The sequence below is a fragment of the Dendrobates tinctorius genome, unplaced genomic scaffold, assembly GCF_039654945.1.
Source record: "Dendrobates tinctorius isolate UK_male_01 unplaced genomic scaffold, ASM3965494v1 ptg000028l, whole genome shotgun sequence".
NCBI classification, from domain to species: domain Eukaryota; kingdom Metazoa; phylum Chordata; class Amphibia; order Anura; family Dendrobatidae; genus Dendrobates; species Dendrobates tinctorius.
The window spans coordinates 34032648-34051981 of record NW_027361696.1 but is presented as its reverse complement, the minus strand read 5'-3'; the positions used below and the strand labels follow the sequence as shown (position 1 = coordinate 34051981).

At 42.0% G+C, this 19334-nt stretch overlaps 1 protein-coding gene across 4 annotated transcripts in view; it reads right to left on the bottom strand.

The window, feature by feature from the left end:
- The window catches only part of LOC141085276 (phospholipase A2 inhibitor and Ly6/PLAUR domain-containing protein-like), a 100291-nt gene that overhangs the window by 10805 nt on the left and 70152 nt on the right, over positions 1–19334 (bottom strand). For 3 of the 4 annotated variants that reach the window (XM_073570555.1, XM_073570554.1, XM_073570556.1), the window contains 2 exons: positions 7480–7593; positions 7247–7393 (listed from right to left, as the gene is read on the bottom strand). In XM_073570555.1, coding sequence (XP_073426656.1) covers positions 7247–7393; positions 7480–7593 — 261 coding nt within the window. Of the gene's footprint in view, positions 1–7246; positions 7394–7479; positions 7594–15726; positions 16135–19334 lie in introns of those variants that run through there. The other variant, XM_073570557.1, reaches the window with a different exon arrangement.

Sequence of the window (19334 nt, the reverse complement as noted above, 5' to 3'; positions counted from 1 at the left end):
CCTGTTTTGCAGTTTCAGTCTGCTGTTGTCGGTAGGCACCATCAGTTATAGTTCCTGCCCCGGCTTGAGCAGTTGACCCGTTACACCCTGATTTCTCCTCTGCCCATTTACTAAGTTCCCGTGTCTGCCCTCTCCTGTTACCCTACTCGTCTTGTGCCTGCTCCCCATACTGTGACCCATTGGTATTTGACCCAGCTTGTCCTCTGACCTGTTTTGACTGTCTCCCGTCTCTGGTATCTCAGCTCCCGACTGGCTCTGATTACTTTGCCTTGTATCCGACCATGTGTTTTGCTGTTTCCCTGGTACTGCGTTCCTTCTCCGTTGCTGACCCGGCTTGTATGACTACTCTCCCGCCACCTAGTGGTGCCTGCGCTGCGGCACTGTGGTGTTTCGCTGAAAGGATAACGTCTTTCCTCCACCAGCACCCCCTGGTGGAGGTTGGGCGCTACTGCTCTGCAGCAGTCATTACAGCGGCTTTTGAGTTCCTCAATTTGTTGATTAAAACAGATGTCATTGTTTTTTAATTTTCGTAGACGTAACATTTGGCAGTATGGTAAACCTGTTTTGGTATGAGGTGGATGGGCACTTTTATAATGTAGCAACATATTTGACGCCGTAGGCTTTCTTTATTCCTTAGTAATAATATAACCCTCTGATATATGAATTTTAACATCTAAAATTTCTAGAGTGTCACCTCCAAAACATGAAGTAAATTGCATGTTCTCTGTATTGCTTTAATTCAAATACATTACAAAATTGGAAAAATCTTTCTCTGTTCCGCCCCAAATTATGAAAATGTCATCCACATACCATAACTATATATGGATGTACTTCAAAAAAGGTTAATTATATTGTGACATATTTGTCTTCAAAAAAACGCAAGAAATAAATATGCGAAAACGCATGCGACCAGCGTTCCCATTGCTGTCCTGATATTTTGTAGATACCATTGATATAAAAATTTAAGCGCATTATGTGTTAATGCAAATTCTATCGAGTCTGTCACAAAGGTTATGAATTCTGAAGTTTTATTAGCGTTTTCCAAATATTTTTCCTATGGAATCAATCCCTGTTTTTTGTGGTATTCGTGTGTACAGATTCTCTACTTCAATTGAAACTAATGAAAAACTAGTTTGCCATGCGACTTCTGAAATCGCCTTTATGAAATCCCCCGAATCCTTTATAAATGATGGAATCTGTTCCGAGAGTGGCTTGAGTAGCCAATCAAGATATTGGGACAGTGGTTCTGTTGGAGAGTTGACACCCGATATGATGGGGCTCCTTGGTGGTTGTGTTTTGGACTTATGTATTTTTGGTATACTGTACCAAAGAAATACTTCTAAGTATTTGCAAGGACATGTCTATTTTATTGCTGAGCACCATGATATTGTTTCATGTGCTGTAGGAATTCAGTTAAATAGAGGATTATCAGTTTAAAGGCATGAGGCTGCTGTTTGGCTCCGTTGCAGTTCACTTTTTTTCTTCCATTGAGACATTTATACTTGTTGCATGAGAGCACAGAGTTGGTCTCAAGGGTGTTTCACTCCTATGGAAACAGACGGAATAATGGATCCCGCTGAATCCACAGCGGATACTAATGGATTACTGGCAGGGTGCGAGGATGCGAGATAGTTTTTTACGGACTGTAATCGCAAAGATGAGTTACAAATTCTAAGCACTAAATCCCTTCAAACTAAAATTCATTTTTTGGCAGAAAAAGAAATGACAATTTTGGACCATCAAATTGTTAAAATCTTACATTGAGTGTGACGTGTAACAAGGGGTTTCTGAGTCTACAAAGAGATTTCACAATTTTATGATGATGCATTATTCCCAAAACAATAGGATGAAATTCTTTTGCAATGCTCACAAAATTTATTACACCCGATTACATCAAGGAATGAAAGAAGAATATGCCAAACTAACTGAACAGCTATATAAACTGGATAAAGCAAAAAGTGAACGACATTCACGTTTAACTGAAAACCAGGATTCTAATTTCTTGAAAAAATTGGAAAAGAAATTAGTTTTGACCCAAATTCAGATCAAGCAAAAGAAGAAAGACAAATTTTTATGCTATAAACAAGATTATGAAACGGGTCAAATTTTTTCATGGAATAAAAAATGCATGAATTATAAAAGAAATCGCAAAATGAAGACTTTAAATAAAAAACGGACAAATGTACATGGATGGACAACGGATTCCGACTCCAGTGCACAAGAAGAACAAATGAAGGTGTTTAATTATTCATTACCTCAAAGTTCAAGTGCATCGTTCTCTTTAGAAAGAAAACAAGGAGAGGAGGTAAAAGCCGCAAACGAAGGGAAGAAGCGAAAACAAGTATCCTGGAGAAAGTAACTTCTATCAGTCAAGAGCATCAAATTGTTAATCTGACTCCAAGATAACTAACTGATGACCACATAACTGTACTATCAAAAGGGTTCAATTTTTGTTAACCTGAGCCTTTTAATTTAGTGGACTTCAAAATAGATCAAATTAATGGGGTCAGAAAATTACATTTAAGGAAAACATTCGATAATCTCAAAACAACTGATAATCAAACTAAATTAGAAGGTGAAATTCCTGCATCCATAAGTACTCTAGGCTTTATGGTAAACACGCCTGAAAAAATTCAAATACATTTGAGCATATTATTAAGTTTACCGGAGCCTCATATCACACCTGAAGTGTCAACACACACAGCCTCCCTCATATGCAGCATGAGCCCCACACAGCCTCTCCCATATGCATCATGAGCCCCACACAGCCTCCCTATATACAATGCATGAACCCCACACAGCCTCCCTATATACACAGCACGAGCCCCACACAGCCTCCCTATATACACAGCACGAGCCCCACACAGCCTCCCTATATACACAGCACGAGCCCCACACAGCCTCCCTATATACACTGCACGAGCCCCACACAGCCTCCCTATATACACTGCACGAGCCCCACACAGCCTCCCTATATACTGCATGAGCCCCACAAAGCCTCCCTATATACACTGCATGAGCCCCACACAGCCTCCCTGTATATACACTGCATGAGCCCCACACAGCCTCCCTATATAACTGCATGAGCCCCACATAGCCTCCCTATATACACTGCATGAGCCCCACACAGCCTCACTATATACACTGCATGAGCCCCACACAGCCTCCCTGTATGACTCCTATACACAGCTGATGAGATGAAATGATGTCATCGCGTCAGCTGTTTCACACACTGATTGGTGGAGGAAGTGGCTGGAGGCCACTCCTCCACCAAAGAAGTCAATGCAGATGGAGACAGTGAACGGTGCGGCCTGTGGATCTCTGGTTTCCAGTCCCACGGCAGTCTCAGTCCGCAGGCCGGACTGAGACAGCCAGAGGGCCGGATATGGCCTGAGGGCCGCACTTTGCCTAGGTCTGGTACACACAAATACCACAAAAAAACAGGGATTGATAACATAAGAAAAATTTTGGAAAACACTAATAAAACTTCAGACTTCATAAGGTTTGTGACAGACTGATTACAATTTGTATTAAAACATAATGCATTTAAATTTTTAGATCAATGGTATCTACAAAAAGTCAATACAGCAATGGGAACGCTGGTAGCATGCGTTTTTGTGAATTTATTTCTTACGGTTTTTGAAGAAAAATACGTCACAAATATAATTAACCCTATTTGAAGCACATCCGTATGTACTTAAAGTATGTGGACGATATTTTCATAATTTGGGACGGAACAGAAAGATTTTTCCGATTTTGTGACGTATTTGATTGAAAGCAATACATAGAACGTGATTTACTTCATGTTTTGGAGGTGACACTCTAGAATTTTTGGATGTCAAAATTCATATATCAGAGGATTATATTGTTACTAAAAAATACAGAAAGCCTACGGCGACAAATATGTTGCTACATTATAAAAGTGCCCATCCAACTCATACCAAAACAGGTTTACCATACAGCCAAATGTTACATCTACGAAAATTAAATAACAATTAGGCTATGTGCACACGTAACGGAACTCTCGTGGAAATTACCGCGAGAATTCCGGAATTCCATTCCGCGGGAAAATCGCATTTTAAATTCCCGCGATTTTCCCGCGGAAAAACTAGCATTTTACAAGCGTAATTAGCTTGCAAAATGCTAGCGTTTTCCAAGCGATCTGTAGCATCGCTTGGAGAGCTGATTGACAGGTTGTCACACTCATCAAACATAGTGTTTGACGAGTGTGACCAACTTTTTACTACTGAGGCCGCCTATGCAGCATCAGTAGTAAAAGATAGAATGTAAAAAAAAATAAAAAATGGTGTTATTCTTACCTTCCGGCGTCCTGCACAGCCGTTCCCAGTAATCCTTTGCGAAAATGCCCGCGATGGCGTCCGTTCTCGCGGGATCGCGACGTCTCATGGTAATTCGTGATGACGTCGCGCGAATGACCGCGAGACTTCGCGATCCCGCAAGAACGGACGTCATCGCGGGCATTTTTGCAAAGGATTACTGGGAACGAGAGCATGGAGAGAGGTGGGAAGGCTGCGCGGGACGCCGGAAGGTAAGAATAACAATATTTTTTATTTTAAATTCTATTTTTTACAGGGATATGGTACCCAAAGCCCAGAGGACAGTCTCCTCTCCTCCGGACCGTGGGTACCATCCACAAATGTTCTGCTTACTTTCTGCATGTTGTGCACAGCCACATGCAGGAAATAAGCGGAACAATGCATTCCTATGGGTGCGGGATCGCCGCGATTCCGCAAAATAATGAGCATGCTGCGTTTTTTACCGCGAAGCGATTCCGCCACGGTAAAAACTGCAGCATTACCACAGCATTGCGGAATCCCATAGGAATGCATGGGATGCTTATTTTTCGCGTTTTCGCGGCAAAATCGCGCGGTTAAAACCACCGCGGAAACGCGAAAAAAAGCCACGTGTGAACTCAGCCTTACATCTGTTTTAGGGTGTGTGCCCACGTAGCGATTTTTAAGCGTTTTTGCCGCGATTTTCAGCACAAAAATGCAGCAAAAACGTTTAAAAATCGTGTACAGAATGCCCCCCATGCATTCCTATGGCATTCCGCACATGCTGTGCTAATGCTGCGCTTTTTCCGTGGCGGAATCGCATCGCGGAAAAAATCGCAGCATGCTCATTCTTTTGTGCAGAATCGCAAAGAATTGCTGCGATTCCGCACCCATAGGAATGCATGAGAATCGCTTACTTCCCGCATGTGGCTATGCCCACCATGCAGGAAGTTAAGCATCTCATGTGCGGTTGGTACCCATGGTGTGGAGGAGAGGAGACTGTCCTCCAGGCCCTGGGTACCATACCCCTGTAAAAAAAAAGAATAAAAAATAAAAAAATCGGGGTATATTTACCTTCCGACGTCCCGCGCTGCTTTCCCGGCCTAAGCGTTCCCAGTAATGCCTTGCGGCAAGGCCCTGTGATGACGTAGTCTCGCGTGACTCTAGCGGTCTCGCGAGATCGCTATAACAACACGAGACTACGTCATCACAGGTCTCGCATGGCATTACTGGGAACGCTGGGGCCCGGGATGGCAGCGCGGGACACCGGAAGGTAAATATACACCGATTTTTTTATTTTTTTAGCACTTTAACATTCTATCTTTTACTATTGAGGCCGCATAGGCGGCCTCAATAGTAAAAAGCTGCTCACACTTGTCAAACACTATGTTTGACGAGTGTGTGACCAACCTGTCAATCACTTTCCAAGCGATGCTTCAAATCGCTTGCAAAGTGCTTGAATATCGCACACGAAAATCGCGGCAAAATCGCGCGATTTCTGGGAAGGAGTCCGGTTTTTGGTGTGCGTTTTAACACGCACCGTGGGCACATAGCCTTAATCAACAAATTGAGGAACTCACAAGTCGCTTTATTGAAAGAGGTTACACTGAATACATATTACAAGAATCACACAAACGGATTAATGAATTTACTCATACATCTGTTACACGGAATAAAAATAAGCAAAGTAATCAAGAGACACAAAGATTTATTTTTAGTTTCAGGCAGAGTCAGATAGACGGTCTCAAGGGAGCGCCAAGCTGGTGGTGGGCAGATAAGATAGGGAAACCGGAAATGCCACTTAAGGAAGACGGAGTTGTTCCATCGAAACGCGTTGTGGATACCAATAAATGAAGACTTATTTCACCAGCTCAACTGTGTCCCTCATGCTCCTTGTGACCGGGTTTGTTTTCTCACTACTTATTTTTAGTTTCAAGCACAGTCCACTTGATAAATTAATTCATGCCACAATTCGAAAGCATTGGCATGTTTTAAAAACTGATAAAGATTTACATAAAATTAGCGCAGTTAATCCAAAGTTTTCTGATCGGAGATCCCAAAATGTCGGAGATGTACTAGTGCATTATCATTTATTACACACAGAGGACAATTGGTTAACAAAGAATAAGCCTAAAAGGAATTATAAATGTGTAAATTGTGCTAGCTGTTATCTCCACACCACATGTAAATTGTTACATATTGGATCTTTCACACATTTGGTGACAGATTTTAACTCATGTAAAACCCAGTATGTGGTATATGTTCTCTTATGCCCGTGTGCCTTTTTCTATATAGGAAAAACGATTAGACCTCTCACTACTAGATTTAGAGACCATTACAGGTCCATTTTATCAGGGAAGGGCTCTCTATGGTTAATACAACACATGAGAGAAAACATAACGCAAATCCTGAATTGTTAAAATTTTCAGGGATGGAAGTAGTGCAGTATCCCCCACAGGGTAGTAATCACAATAAGATATTATTACAACATGAAGCTAAATGGATCCTAAAAACAAATGCACAAGGTCCATTAGGATTAAATGATAGAGTAGATTTGTCTGTCTTTTTGTGATTTATAATGTTTTTGTTTCGCGATACGCCTGTATTTTTGTGAATAATGAGTAGATACCTGTTGCAGTCAATATGTGATTTTATTTTGTATGCCACACATGTGTAAGTTTCTTTCTACACCTTGAAAAAGGAAATGACTGCACTAATTCACTCACCTGGACCCGTTGAAGCGGTAACACGCGAATTGGCCGTCGTCCAGTCCTGCACTCTCCGCTTTCCTCTTAAGCCCTCTTTCCAGACTCAAATGCCTACACCCTAGAGGTGTAATAAAGGATTTTTTGAGACTTTCTGCAACATGGTGAGTGCCGCATTATTTTATCTTCTAAGTATTTCATTATCAGTTATTCCATTACCTTTATTATTTGCAATCTGACACTTACGTTTATATCCATCAGAATTGCATAAATTTCCAGAACAGCAATTCGCATCAAATCGATAATTGATATGTTCCCCACATGCTGAGCCCTTGGCTCCACATAGAGTTTCATTGGCACAACCTTTCATTATTGACTTAAACATTCTCCCATCTGTAAAATAAGTAAATATATATCATAAAAAAGCGGAAATGGTAATTCTGCAATTTTAGTAACAGCAAAACAAGGCTTGTACTCACTGTTGACAGTGTATTGGCAGACGGTCATACATCGATCTCCAAGGCATTCAGTCTCAGACTCATCACATGTCGTAGAGTTGGGAGAGAAGCCGGAATAACATTTATAAGAGGAGACTGGGTAAAAACGAAAATAATCAATTACGAAAGGAGCGTTCAGGAGAAATGGTGAAAATATGGATTTTCATTACAGTCTTGTAATCATAGCTTTCGGGACTCAGATGTTGGTCATTGTAACCATTGCTATCTTGATTTGTTCCTACAATTACTTAGACTGATAAAAGGTCTTGGTTTATGATAAAGCTCTTATTTAATAGTTGGCTTTTTTTAACTTAGGCTAGTTTCACACTTGCTTTTTTTTGCAGCGCGTTTTTCCCGCAAAAAAACGCATTAAAAAAACGCATACAAATGCATACAAACGCTGCATTTTTTTCCAGCATTTTAATGCGCATGCAGGAAAAAAACGCAGCGTTTTTGCGCGTTTGTATGCGTTTTTTGTGCGTTTGCGTTTTTTTACAGATTTTGGAAAAACCCACAAAAAAGAAAAAACAACCATTCAACAACACACAAGACCAATGGGACTTCATTGTGGGTGTGGTATGTTAATATATATAGACCCTGTCTACAGTATTCTTCACATTTGCTTGATTCTTCTCGTGACCATGGATCTGCACTGGAAGAGTTTTCACTTCAACTTGGATTTGGACATCGCGATGGCTCAGGCGTATGCAGTTGCTTGCCATGAACAAAGGAAGAGAGAGAGGCAGCGAAGACGGCGGCGTATGTGGAATCATCCGATTGTTGAACTCCGGGAGAGCCGTGGGGCATACCACACCCTCTACAGCGAGCTACGTGCAAACCCGGAGAAATTTACTGATTATATCCGGATGTCCCACGAAAGTTTCATGGATTTGCTTGCTCGTGTCCAACAATCCATCCGGAGACAGGACACACAGCTCCGTCGTGCGATTCCTCCTGAGGAACGGCTACTGGTGACATTACGGTATGTTTTAAAAACAAAGGGGTGTGGTCTGATGTTTTTTTTTGTAAATTTAGTATTCAAAACCTTGGGTAATTAGTTTTCGTGAATGTACTAATATTTTTTTTTATAGTTTTTAAAAATAATATACATAAATATTAATTTTACTTCTTTGTCTGTTCACAGATTCCTGGCGACTGGAGAAACCCTATCCTCACTACACTTCCAGTACCGTATTGGAATCTCTACCTTGTCTGGAATTGTTGCTGACACCTGCCGGGCTCTCTGGAATGTTCTTTGCCCAGAATTTATGCCCCTGCCCACCGCTGAAAAGTGGATGGAAATTGCTGACAAATTCTGGACAGTATGCAATTTTCCCAACTGTTTGGGAGCTGTTGATGGGAAACACATACGGATCATCAAACCCCAAAGAACGGGATCTGAGTACTATAATTACAAAAAGTACTTTTCAATAGTACTCATTGCAATTGCGGATGCCGGATGTATGTTTGTAGCAGTGGACATTGGAGCATTTGGCCGTGGTAATGACTCGCAGGCTTTTAAAAACTCAGACATGGGCCGGAGGTTGTATGGCAACCAATTTAATTTCCCTATGCCACGGCCTCTTCCTCACACCGAAGCTCCGCCACTGCCCTTTGTAATGGTTGGCGATGAGGCTTTTCAAATGTGCGGAAACTTACTGAAACCCTACTCCAGCCGGGACTTGGACCACACCAAAAAAATTTTTAATTACAGGCTGACCAGGGCCAGAAGAACTGTCGAGTGTGCTTTTGGGATTCTTGTTTCCAGATGGCGAATTCTGGGCACGGCCATTAATCTTAAACTTGAAACAGTCGATGAGGTGGTGAAGGCCTGTGTGGTTCTACATAACTTTGTGATGGCTAAAGAGCACCCGACCTTTGAACTGGACGATGATGCTCCTAACCCATTGCCTGAATTCACTCAGCACACTCTCAGGTCATCCGTTGAAGTTGGCCAAATGAGGGACAAATTTGCGGCCTACTTTATTTCTGATGTAGGACGGGTGCACTGGCAAGATGAAATGGTGTAATGTTGTTGTTTATGGTAATAAAAATCCTTATTTGATACCATTACTGAGTGCACTATATTTTTTAAACTCCAATTAATTAAAAAACTTCCCATGTATAACTGAATTTTGTTATGTTCACACACCTGGGCAGGTAAATACACATACGAGTTAAAATGCAGCATTGCTAGTCTGCGTGAAATATATTGGAATGAACAAAGCTGCAGGCCATGAATCAGGAAACCATTTTTTTTCAAGAGAAAATTGTGCAACTAGTTTAAAACAAAGTATGTGATTTTCTCAAAACACAACCCTCAAAACCCAACCCCAATGAAAGTCCATGGGGAATACAAGTCAGCATTGAGTGGATGAATGTAATCTGCTCATGTAATCTGCTCCATTACAAGTTATTACACTAGGCCTTGGAATGACTATACTAGGCCGTGGTATTTCAAATATGAGTATAGTAGGCCTTGGGGCTAGTAGTATAGTAATATGTGAAATACCACGGCCTAGTATAGTCATAACAAGGCCTACTCGATTTTGGCCAACTAGTATCTTGTTTCACAAAAAACAAACGGGTGAAACTTGACAAGTTTCAACAGTTTGAAAATAGATTCTAGTTGGTAAAACTAGAGTTATTACACTAGGCCTTGGAATGACTATACTAGGCCGTGGTATTTCAAATATGAGTACAGTAGGCCTTGGGGCTAGTAGTATAGTAATATGTGAAATACCACGGCCTAGTATAGTCATACCAAGGCCTACTGTAATAACTCGATTTTTAACAACTAGCATCTTGTTTCACAAAAAACAAAGTGGTGAAACTAGAAAGAAACTTATTTTTTAGACAAGTTTCAACAGTTTGTTTTTCATGAAACCAGATTCTATTTGGTAAAAGTAGAGTTATTACACTAGGCCTTGGAATGACTATACTAGGCCGTGGTATTTCAAATATGAGTATAGTAGGCCTTGGGGCTAGTAGTATAGTAATATGTGAAATACCACGGCCTAGTATAGTCATACCAAGGCCTACTGTAATAACTCGATTTTTAACAACTAGCATCTTGTTTCACAAAAAACAAAGTGGTGAAACTAGAAAGAAACTTATTTTTTAGACAAGTTTCAACAGTTTGTTTTTCATGAAACCAGATTCTATTTGGTAAAAGTAGAGTTATTACACTAGGCCTTGGAATGACTATACTAGGCCGTGGTATTTCAAATATGAGTATAGTAGGCCTTGGGGCTAGTAGTATAGTAATATGTGAAATACCACGGCCTAGTATAGTCATACCAAGGCCTACTGTAATAACTCGATTTTTAACAACTAGCATCTTGTTTCACAAAAAACAAACTGGTGAAACTAGAAAGAAACTTATTTTTTAGACAAGTTTCAACAGTTTGTTTTTCATGAAACCAGATTCTATTTGGTAAAACTAGAGTTATTACACTAGGCCTTGGAATGACTATACTAGTCCATGTTATTTCACATATGACTATACTAGCCCTTGGGTTGGTTTTTAACATGTATTTACCCATCAGTGTGTGTGAGCGGCGCAAACAACATTAATGAAACTTATTAATGGTGAACCACAAATGTAAATTTATTTTTTATCACAAAAAAAAAACTAAAAATTATTTTTTACGGCGTTTGGGGGCAGATGGTTTCAATTTGGGGGTGTGCAGGGAATATGCAACACTTGCAGTTGAAGACGGTGTTTGAGGGGAAGGGGCAACAAAACTTGTGGGGGAAGGTAGTCCAGTTAAGGGAATTAAACTTGGAACACTTGTAGGAGAGGAAATCTGTTCAGGTACATTAGTTGTAATGGCATGTCGCCGTAGGCTTGTGTGCCTGGACCGACTTTGGCCCAATGCCCGCCTTGATTGATTTCGCCTTGAAGTAGGGGCAAATATGGAATGTAGGTCCCCCGTCTGCTGGTATGGCAGCTGCTGCTGAGGTGGCGGCTGCTGCTGCAGAGGTGGCGGCTGCTGCTGAGGTGGCGGCTGCTGCTGAGGTGGCGGCTGCTGCTGAGGTGGCTGCTGCTGCTGAGGTGGTTGCTGCTGCTGCTGAGGTGGCGGCTGCTGCTGAGGTGGCTGCTGCTGCTGAGGTGGCGGCTGCTGCTGAGGTGGCTGCTGCTGCTGAGGTGGCTGCTGCTGCTGAGGTGGCTGCTGCTGCTCTTCGTTGTCAGTGCTCGTCCTTGCAGGAGGACTGGTGGCGGCAGTGATGGCCCAGGTTTGCAGAGTGGTGGTGGCAGGGCTACTACATGTTGTTGTAGCGGCAGGGCTGTTCCATGTTTGCCTAGTGGTGGCTGAGCTCCACGCATGCATGGGATTGGCGGTGGTGCTCCAGACAGGAGCAGCGCTTGCCATGGTGGTGTCGGTGAAGTGACCAGCTGCACTCAGACTTGTGGTGGTGTAACGGTGGGTGTCCTGGCTTTGAATAGAGGTGTCCGTGCAGTGGTATGCAGCACAAGTCGGTAGTGAGGTGAAGCGAGTCAATGGTGGCACAGGTGGAAAGGACACCACTGACTGCTGACCGTACCGATTATGCTGCATAGCCTGCAAGAAAGCATTGTTGCAGGCCTGCAGCACATTCAGCTGTTGATCAGGACTAAGGTGTTCCGCCATGCCCTTTTCAATCTTACTAAAAAAATGGTGTGCTGGTCTGTTGAGGTCGGCCTCCAGACGGTCAAGGCGCTGTTCTACAGAATTGAAGCGGTGTTCAAAGTGGTTAAAACCACGTTCCATGAGTGCAAAACCGCTTTCAACTCTGTCGGACAGTGACTTGAGGCTGGAATTAAATGTCTCGCTCAAATGCATAAACTCGGGCAAGACATTCCTGTCCAAGGCCCTCTGCCGCTGGCGGGTAGTGCCCGCATAACCAGTGGCAGAGACCTGGGACAGGGGAACACCTGATGGCCCAGCTTCCTGGTCACCAGCTGTGTGTGTGGTTGACCTGCAAGGTGCTTCCTGGCTGTCGGATGGCTGGGACGGGTCAGAGGACGTCCGAGGAAGGACCGCTCCAGGGCCAGGTTGCAGGGTGCTGCTCCAGGTGCTGTGGAAGAAAGGAAAATCATTACTACCATGCCTTTACAAGAAGCATCAGCTGTGGATTAGAAAAACACAGATTAATAAAAATAAAAACCCAAAATGTATAATACTTACGATCTTGTGGCAAGGACCGGTCTTAGGAACTGCAACGCGTGATAGTGACGGTATCTAGTTCTGGTCCTTGACGCAGATCCACTGCGAACCTGGCCCTCAGCACGAACATCACTGTTGAAGCGGTCCTTGATCGAACGCCAACGTGTTCGGACTTTGTCCACTGTTGATAAAAAAAAACAGTGCCGTCAAGGACAACAGTCACTGCGGCACAATGTAGCAATACAATACTCAAAGCAGTCACTGTAGACCCCGATGACACTGTTGGGTTTCCTGCTAGAATATGCCTAGCACGAAACCCAACAGTGCCGTCAAGGACAACAGTCACTGCGGCACAATGTAGCAATACAATACTCAAAGCAGTCACTGTAGACCCCGATGACACTGTTGGGTTTCCTGCTAGAATACGCCTAGCACGAAACCCAACAGTGCCGTCAAGGACAACAGTCACTGCGGCACAATGTAGCAATACAATACTCAAAGCAGTCACTGTAGACCCCGATGACACTGTTGGGTTTCCTGCTAGAATACGCCTAGCACGAAACCCAACAGTGCCGTCAAGGACAACAGTCACTGCGGCACAATGTAGCAATACAATACTCAAAGCAGTCACTGTAGACCCCGATGAAACTGTTGGGTTTCCTGCTAGAATACGCCTAGCACGAAACCCAACAGTGCCGTCAAGGACAACAGTCACTGCGGCACAATACAGAGCAATACAATACTCAAAGCAGTCACTGTAGACCCCGATGAAACTGTTGGGTTTCCTGCTAGAATACGCCTAGCACGAAACCCAACAGTGCCGTCAAGGACAACAGTCACTGCGGCACAATGTAGCAATACAATACTCAAAGCAGTCACTGTAGACCCCGATGACACTATTGGGTTTCCTGCTAGAATACGCCTAGCACGAAACCCAACAGTGCCGTCAAGGACAACAGTCACTGCGGCACAATATAGCAATACAATACTCAAAGCAGTCACTGTAGACCCCGATGACACTGTTGGGTTTCCTGCTAGAATACGCCTAGCACGAAACCCAACAGTGCCGTCAAGGACAACAGTCACTGCGGCACAATGTAGCAATACAATACTCAAAGCAGTCACTGTAGACCCCGATGACACTGTTGGGTTTCCTGCTAGAATACGCCTAGCACGAAACCCAACAGTGCCGTCAAGGACAACAGTCACTGCGGCACAATACAGAGCAATACAATACTCAAAGCAGTCACTGTAGACCCCGATGACACTGTTGGGTTTCCTGCTAGAATACGCCTAGCACGAAACCCAACAGTGCCGTCAAGGACAACAGTCACTGCGGCACAATACAGAGCAATACAATACTCAAAGCAGTCACTGTAGACCCCGATGACACTGTTGGGTTTCCTGCTAGAATACGCCTAGCACGAAACCCAACAGTGCCGTCAAGGACAACAGTCACTGCGGCACAATACAGAGCAGGGAAATACTCACTAAACGCCTTTTTGGAGGATGCTGTGGCGCTGTCCCAGCCATCCATCAACGCTGCGGCCACCTCATTCCATAGCCGCCGGGTCACCACATTGTCCTTGTACAGCCGGTCACGGCTGTCCCACAACGGCGAACGCTCCTGGACCAGGCTGATGAGCTGCTCATTATCCAGGTAGACGTCTTCATCCCGTTGTGGAACCTAGACAAAACACATTCATTAGAATAATCAAATTTAAATTGAATAAAAAGTTACAAAAAAAGAAACAAAAAAAAGAGTAAAAATAGAAGATAAAAAATAAAGAACATTACAAATCATTTGATACTTACATTCCGTATCACCACCGGGACTTGGCTTCGCTGCTCCTGCTCTTCGCCCTCACTAGTGCCGTCCGCAGATGATGATGACGATGTCTTAAGAAAGTTGAAAAAAACGTAAGAGATTTGGAGAAGCAGCAGATATACTTACCAGATGCACGAAAATAATCACCTCACGGTCTGCTTGCGCCAATTCCTGCCGCGATGGGGAATACTCGGATTCTGAAGACATACTGCATGTAAAAATAATAAAAATCATTAGTACATACATAATTTAAAAGGACAGGCATATAATGTAATATACTCACATTCTTCGCTGATATAATGGGTTCTTGGTTGACTGTCTGCTCTTCAATCTGTCAGTGTAGTAGTGGCAGAGTTTTGGCAGGCACCTCCTTTATATAGACTTTTTTTTTTTTACTTTAGAAGATTCTAACTAGGATAAAAAGTGGACACCACCCAAAAAACGCAGCGCTAAAAAATCGCATACCTGCGCATGCCAGTGCGCACGTATGCGCATCCATAGGCTATAATGGCCATTTTTAGCGCAAAACGTGCGCATAGGTGCGCATGCGCTTTTTTCCAGGGCCAAAAAATGCAACATGCAGCGTCTGGAAAATACCAACGCACACCCCAAAAAAACGCAGCGCATGAAAATCGCATACATGTGCTTACAAGCGCGCATGTATGCGCACCCATGTTAAATATAGGGGAAAAATCGCATGCGCACGTATGCGTTTTTTTCCAGCGCTAAAAAACGCAAATGTGAAACCAGCCTTAAGTATTTGGAATATGAAACTTCTTGTAAATTTAGAGATATCGCACATTGTAGACCACTTTTGTTCATTTGAAAAACTACTTACTGGCATTTCATCTCTAATGTGTCAAGTATCCATATAGACCCAGCTCTTTCATGTCCAGTAATAGTTTTCCATGGATCAATATCTAAACACATCCAGTGGCAATTCTATGGAATTTTTTTTTTTTCTTTATCTGTCCCATGGAAACACCGCTGCATGTTTTAAAAATGTGAATATGTAAAACTCTCACTGGACATGAAAGAGCTGAGTCTATATGGTTACATGACTCCACATGTTAGAAAACGGATTTCAGTAAGTAGGTTTCCAAATAAATAAAAATGGTCTAATTTGTCACTAAAATTACAAAAATTTCATTTTCAAATGAAATTACGCCTGCAGGAAATCATCAAAGAACTTTTCTGTCACTCCACAGTGCACTATGTGTATATGTTGTGTAGTGACTACACCAGTCTTACCCGAGAAAACAATAGCGGAGATCATGCAAATCAAAGCAACCAGGTTATTCATTGTGGAAGATTGGTGGCTTCTCGGATTCTCTTCTGCTCATCCTGTTGTCTATACACCGGGATCATATAAATACTCTTTGTAAAGGTAAAGAAACTAATGTTTCATGGGATGGATGAGATCACTCCTATAACACCATGGCACACCACATATTACCGGTTGTCCTAGTAAGACATTCTCCACAATGCGACAATGAAGTTAAGAAAAACAGCTAGAGGTTATCCAAGTATTTGTCAATTTGATTTTGCCAAAAGGACAGTTGTGTCTTGTTTGTTTTCATCTAAGGTTTATTAGTCCTAAAATGTCATTTGTCGATCTTGTCATTTGTTTGTTTTCAGATGACTAAATTAAATTTCCAACATTGAAAACCATTTTTATTTTCACGATTTAAAGCAGCAGTCCCCAATAGAGTTGAATGACTTTGGTCGGATCGGGTTTCATGAAACAAAATTTGTTTCAGATGAAACTGGTCCGACTAGGGCAAAAAAAGTCGGAGTTTCGTCCGAAACCTGACCCCAATGCAAGTCAATGGGAAATAAAAGTCGGCATAGAGCGGATGGCATTCATCCACTCAATGCCGACTTTTATTCTCCATTGACTTGCATTGGGGTCAGGTTTCGGACGAAACTCCGACTTTTTTTGCCCTAGTCGGACCAGTTTCATCTGAAGCAAATTTTGTTTCATGAAACCCGATCCGACCAAAGTCATTCAACTCTAGTCCCCAACCTTTCTTACCTTACAAGCCACATTCAGCTCTCAGAGATGTTGTGAGCCACATCTAGTGTATCTCCATACACACTAGTGACTACCCGAGCCTCCCATTACTGGTATAATGTCAACCATCACTTCTCCACAGATTGCACACCAAGATCTTTTGCTCCTTGCCTTTATAAGCAGTATCTATTACATCCAGCATCAAGCATCCCTCTAACTGGTAGTAGATGAGATCACTCCTATAACACCATGGCACACCACATATTACAAGTTGTCCTAGTAAGACATTCTTCATAAAGAACAATGCAGTGAAGTCAAATGAGGTTATCAGAATATTTGTCAATTTGATTTTGCCAAAAAGAGAACAGTTGTGTCTTGTTTGTTTTAATCTAATGTTTATTTATCCCAAAATGTCAGGAAAATGTATTTACCTTCCCTGAGGAATTGTAAGAAGATACATTTTAGATGTGTGCATAAGATTCTTGTCATTTGTTTCTGTTTCAGACGCCTAAAGTAAATTTCTAACGTTGAAAGCCATTTTTATTTTCACGATTTAAAGCAGCAGTCCCCAACCTTTCTTACCTTACAAGCCACATTCAGCTCTCAGAGATGTAGCCTCATACACATTGGTGACACCCAGAGCCTCCCATTACCAGTACAGTGTCACCCAACGCTTCTCCACTGATTGCACACCAAGATCTTGGGCTACTCTCCTTTATAGGCAGTGTCTATTGCATCCAGCTTCAAACATCTCTCTAACTGTTCGTATCCCTTTATTTTCAGCTTACAAAATTTATCACCTCCTTTCCCATCAGTATATGGACATCAAAATCTCTGCTCTTCTGTGAAGGGCTACTCACAAAAGTCCCCATCTAATGGCCTTCTCTTCATACCTGTTTGCTTAAAATGGTGCTAATGTACCAAACTGGGAGAGAGCCGTGAGCCACACATCATGGGTACACGAGTCACATGTGACTCCTAAGCCAAAGGTTGGGGAACGCTGATATTAAGGAAACCTGTCACCACAGAAAATGCTATTTACATGAAAATATAGGGTTAATCTACAGATAAATAGAGTTACAATGCTGTTCTGCCACCTTACTGACTACTGGGAGAAAATTAACTTATTTCCTCTTGGGACTTGTCTCCTTTCAATCATGGTTTACAAAGCAGCTATCTTCAGCGCTCACAGTACTGCTCACTACACTGTGACCGTCATCTGTAGGCATGCCCTTGAATTTTCATTGACAGCCAGTTGTGCAGCTCGTCTGTACAGAGCCAGCTGTCAATCAATATGCCGAGGAATGCTTACAGGTAACAATCATTGTGTAAGCAGCGGAGACTAAAGCCAATTCGTGCATGCATCTATGATTGAAAGCCAACGGTTACCGGGAAAAAATTATCCTGCACTTAAAAACAAAAAACAAGTACAATGTAAAAGTGAAGAAAAATGTAATTCTGCTATTTTTTCAAGTTAGGTTTTTACTGCATTCACTGTGCAGTATCCGTTTCAGCTTTGTCCATGAGGTGTATAGGATAGCCCCTAGTATGGAAATTGATTTTCATCTTTGTAAGCTTATTTTCACATGTAAGAGGTTCAGAAATAATCCTACGGACTCTGATACTGTGATTTCAGGATTGCCTTTTTTACTGAATATGTGTGTGCATGTTCAAAATATAGTATACTATTCTTATCTGTATTATTTTTGATGATCAAAGTATCGAGGAAATTAATTTCCCATAGACTATGACATAGGGAATTGTAACTCACTCCAAATACTATTTAAATAATCCTGAAAAATCTTCAACATTTTCAGTGGCCCTTCCAATACACAGATAATATCATTTATAAACCTATACCATTTTTTTTAACATGTGATTGAAACATAGTTATAGTTATATATAAAATGATCTTCAAAAAGGCCATATATCCATTTTTGTACAGGGGGCCACATTAGCACCCATTGCTGAGCCACGGTTTTGATTATAAAAAGTGTCCTGAAATAGGAAATAATTTTCGGTCAATACCACTGTTAAAAGATGAATGATAAAATCCCTTTTTAATGGTGAAAACTCTTCTGGGGTCAAAAGCCATTTCATTAAAAGGCTTTGCACAATCACAAAGGGATTTTATCATCATAGTGAGTCCATGTATCAGTCTATGTTCTTCCCTCTGTTGTATCCTTCAATGTCTTTTTGATTAATGAAGCACTCCCACAAAGTTTTTATTCATTTAAAGTGTGCATATATAGTGGTGTGAAAAAGTGTTTGCCCCCTTCCTGATATCCTATTCTTTTGCATGTTTGTCATATGTGTAAATATTAGACAAAGATAACACAAGTAAACACAAAGTGCAGATTATAAATGAAGGTCTTTATTATTAAGTGAAAAAAAATCCAGACCTACAGGGCCCTGTATGAAAAAGTGATTGCCCCCTAAAACTAATAACAGGTTGGACCACCCTTAGCAGCAACAGCTGCTATCAAGTGTTTGTGATAAATGGCAATGAGTGTTTTTAGTGTGACAAACATGCAAAAGAATACAAAATCAGGAAGGGGCAAACACTTTTTCACACAACTGTAGTATATAATGTAGTGTGAGTGTGTTAATATACCGCTGCTTTATCCAGGATGCAGTGCTGTTCTGTTCCTCTTCTCAGTGATGTCACCACTTAACAGACTGTCCGGATCACACTGTGCTCTATGTGACCCAGAAGTGGCTTTTACAATGTAAGTTTATAGAGTGAGATTCCATAAACTTTCATTGTAAAAAAGACTGCTCATGCAGAAAGCAGAGTGAGGCAGATAGTTGCAAATGTAGAGATGTCACAGCGAAGAGGAGCAGA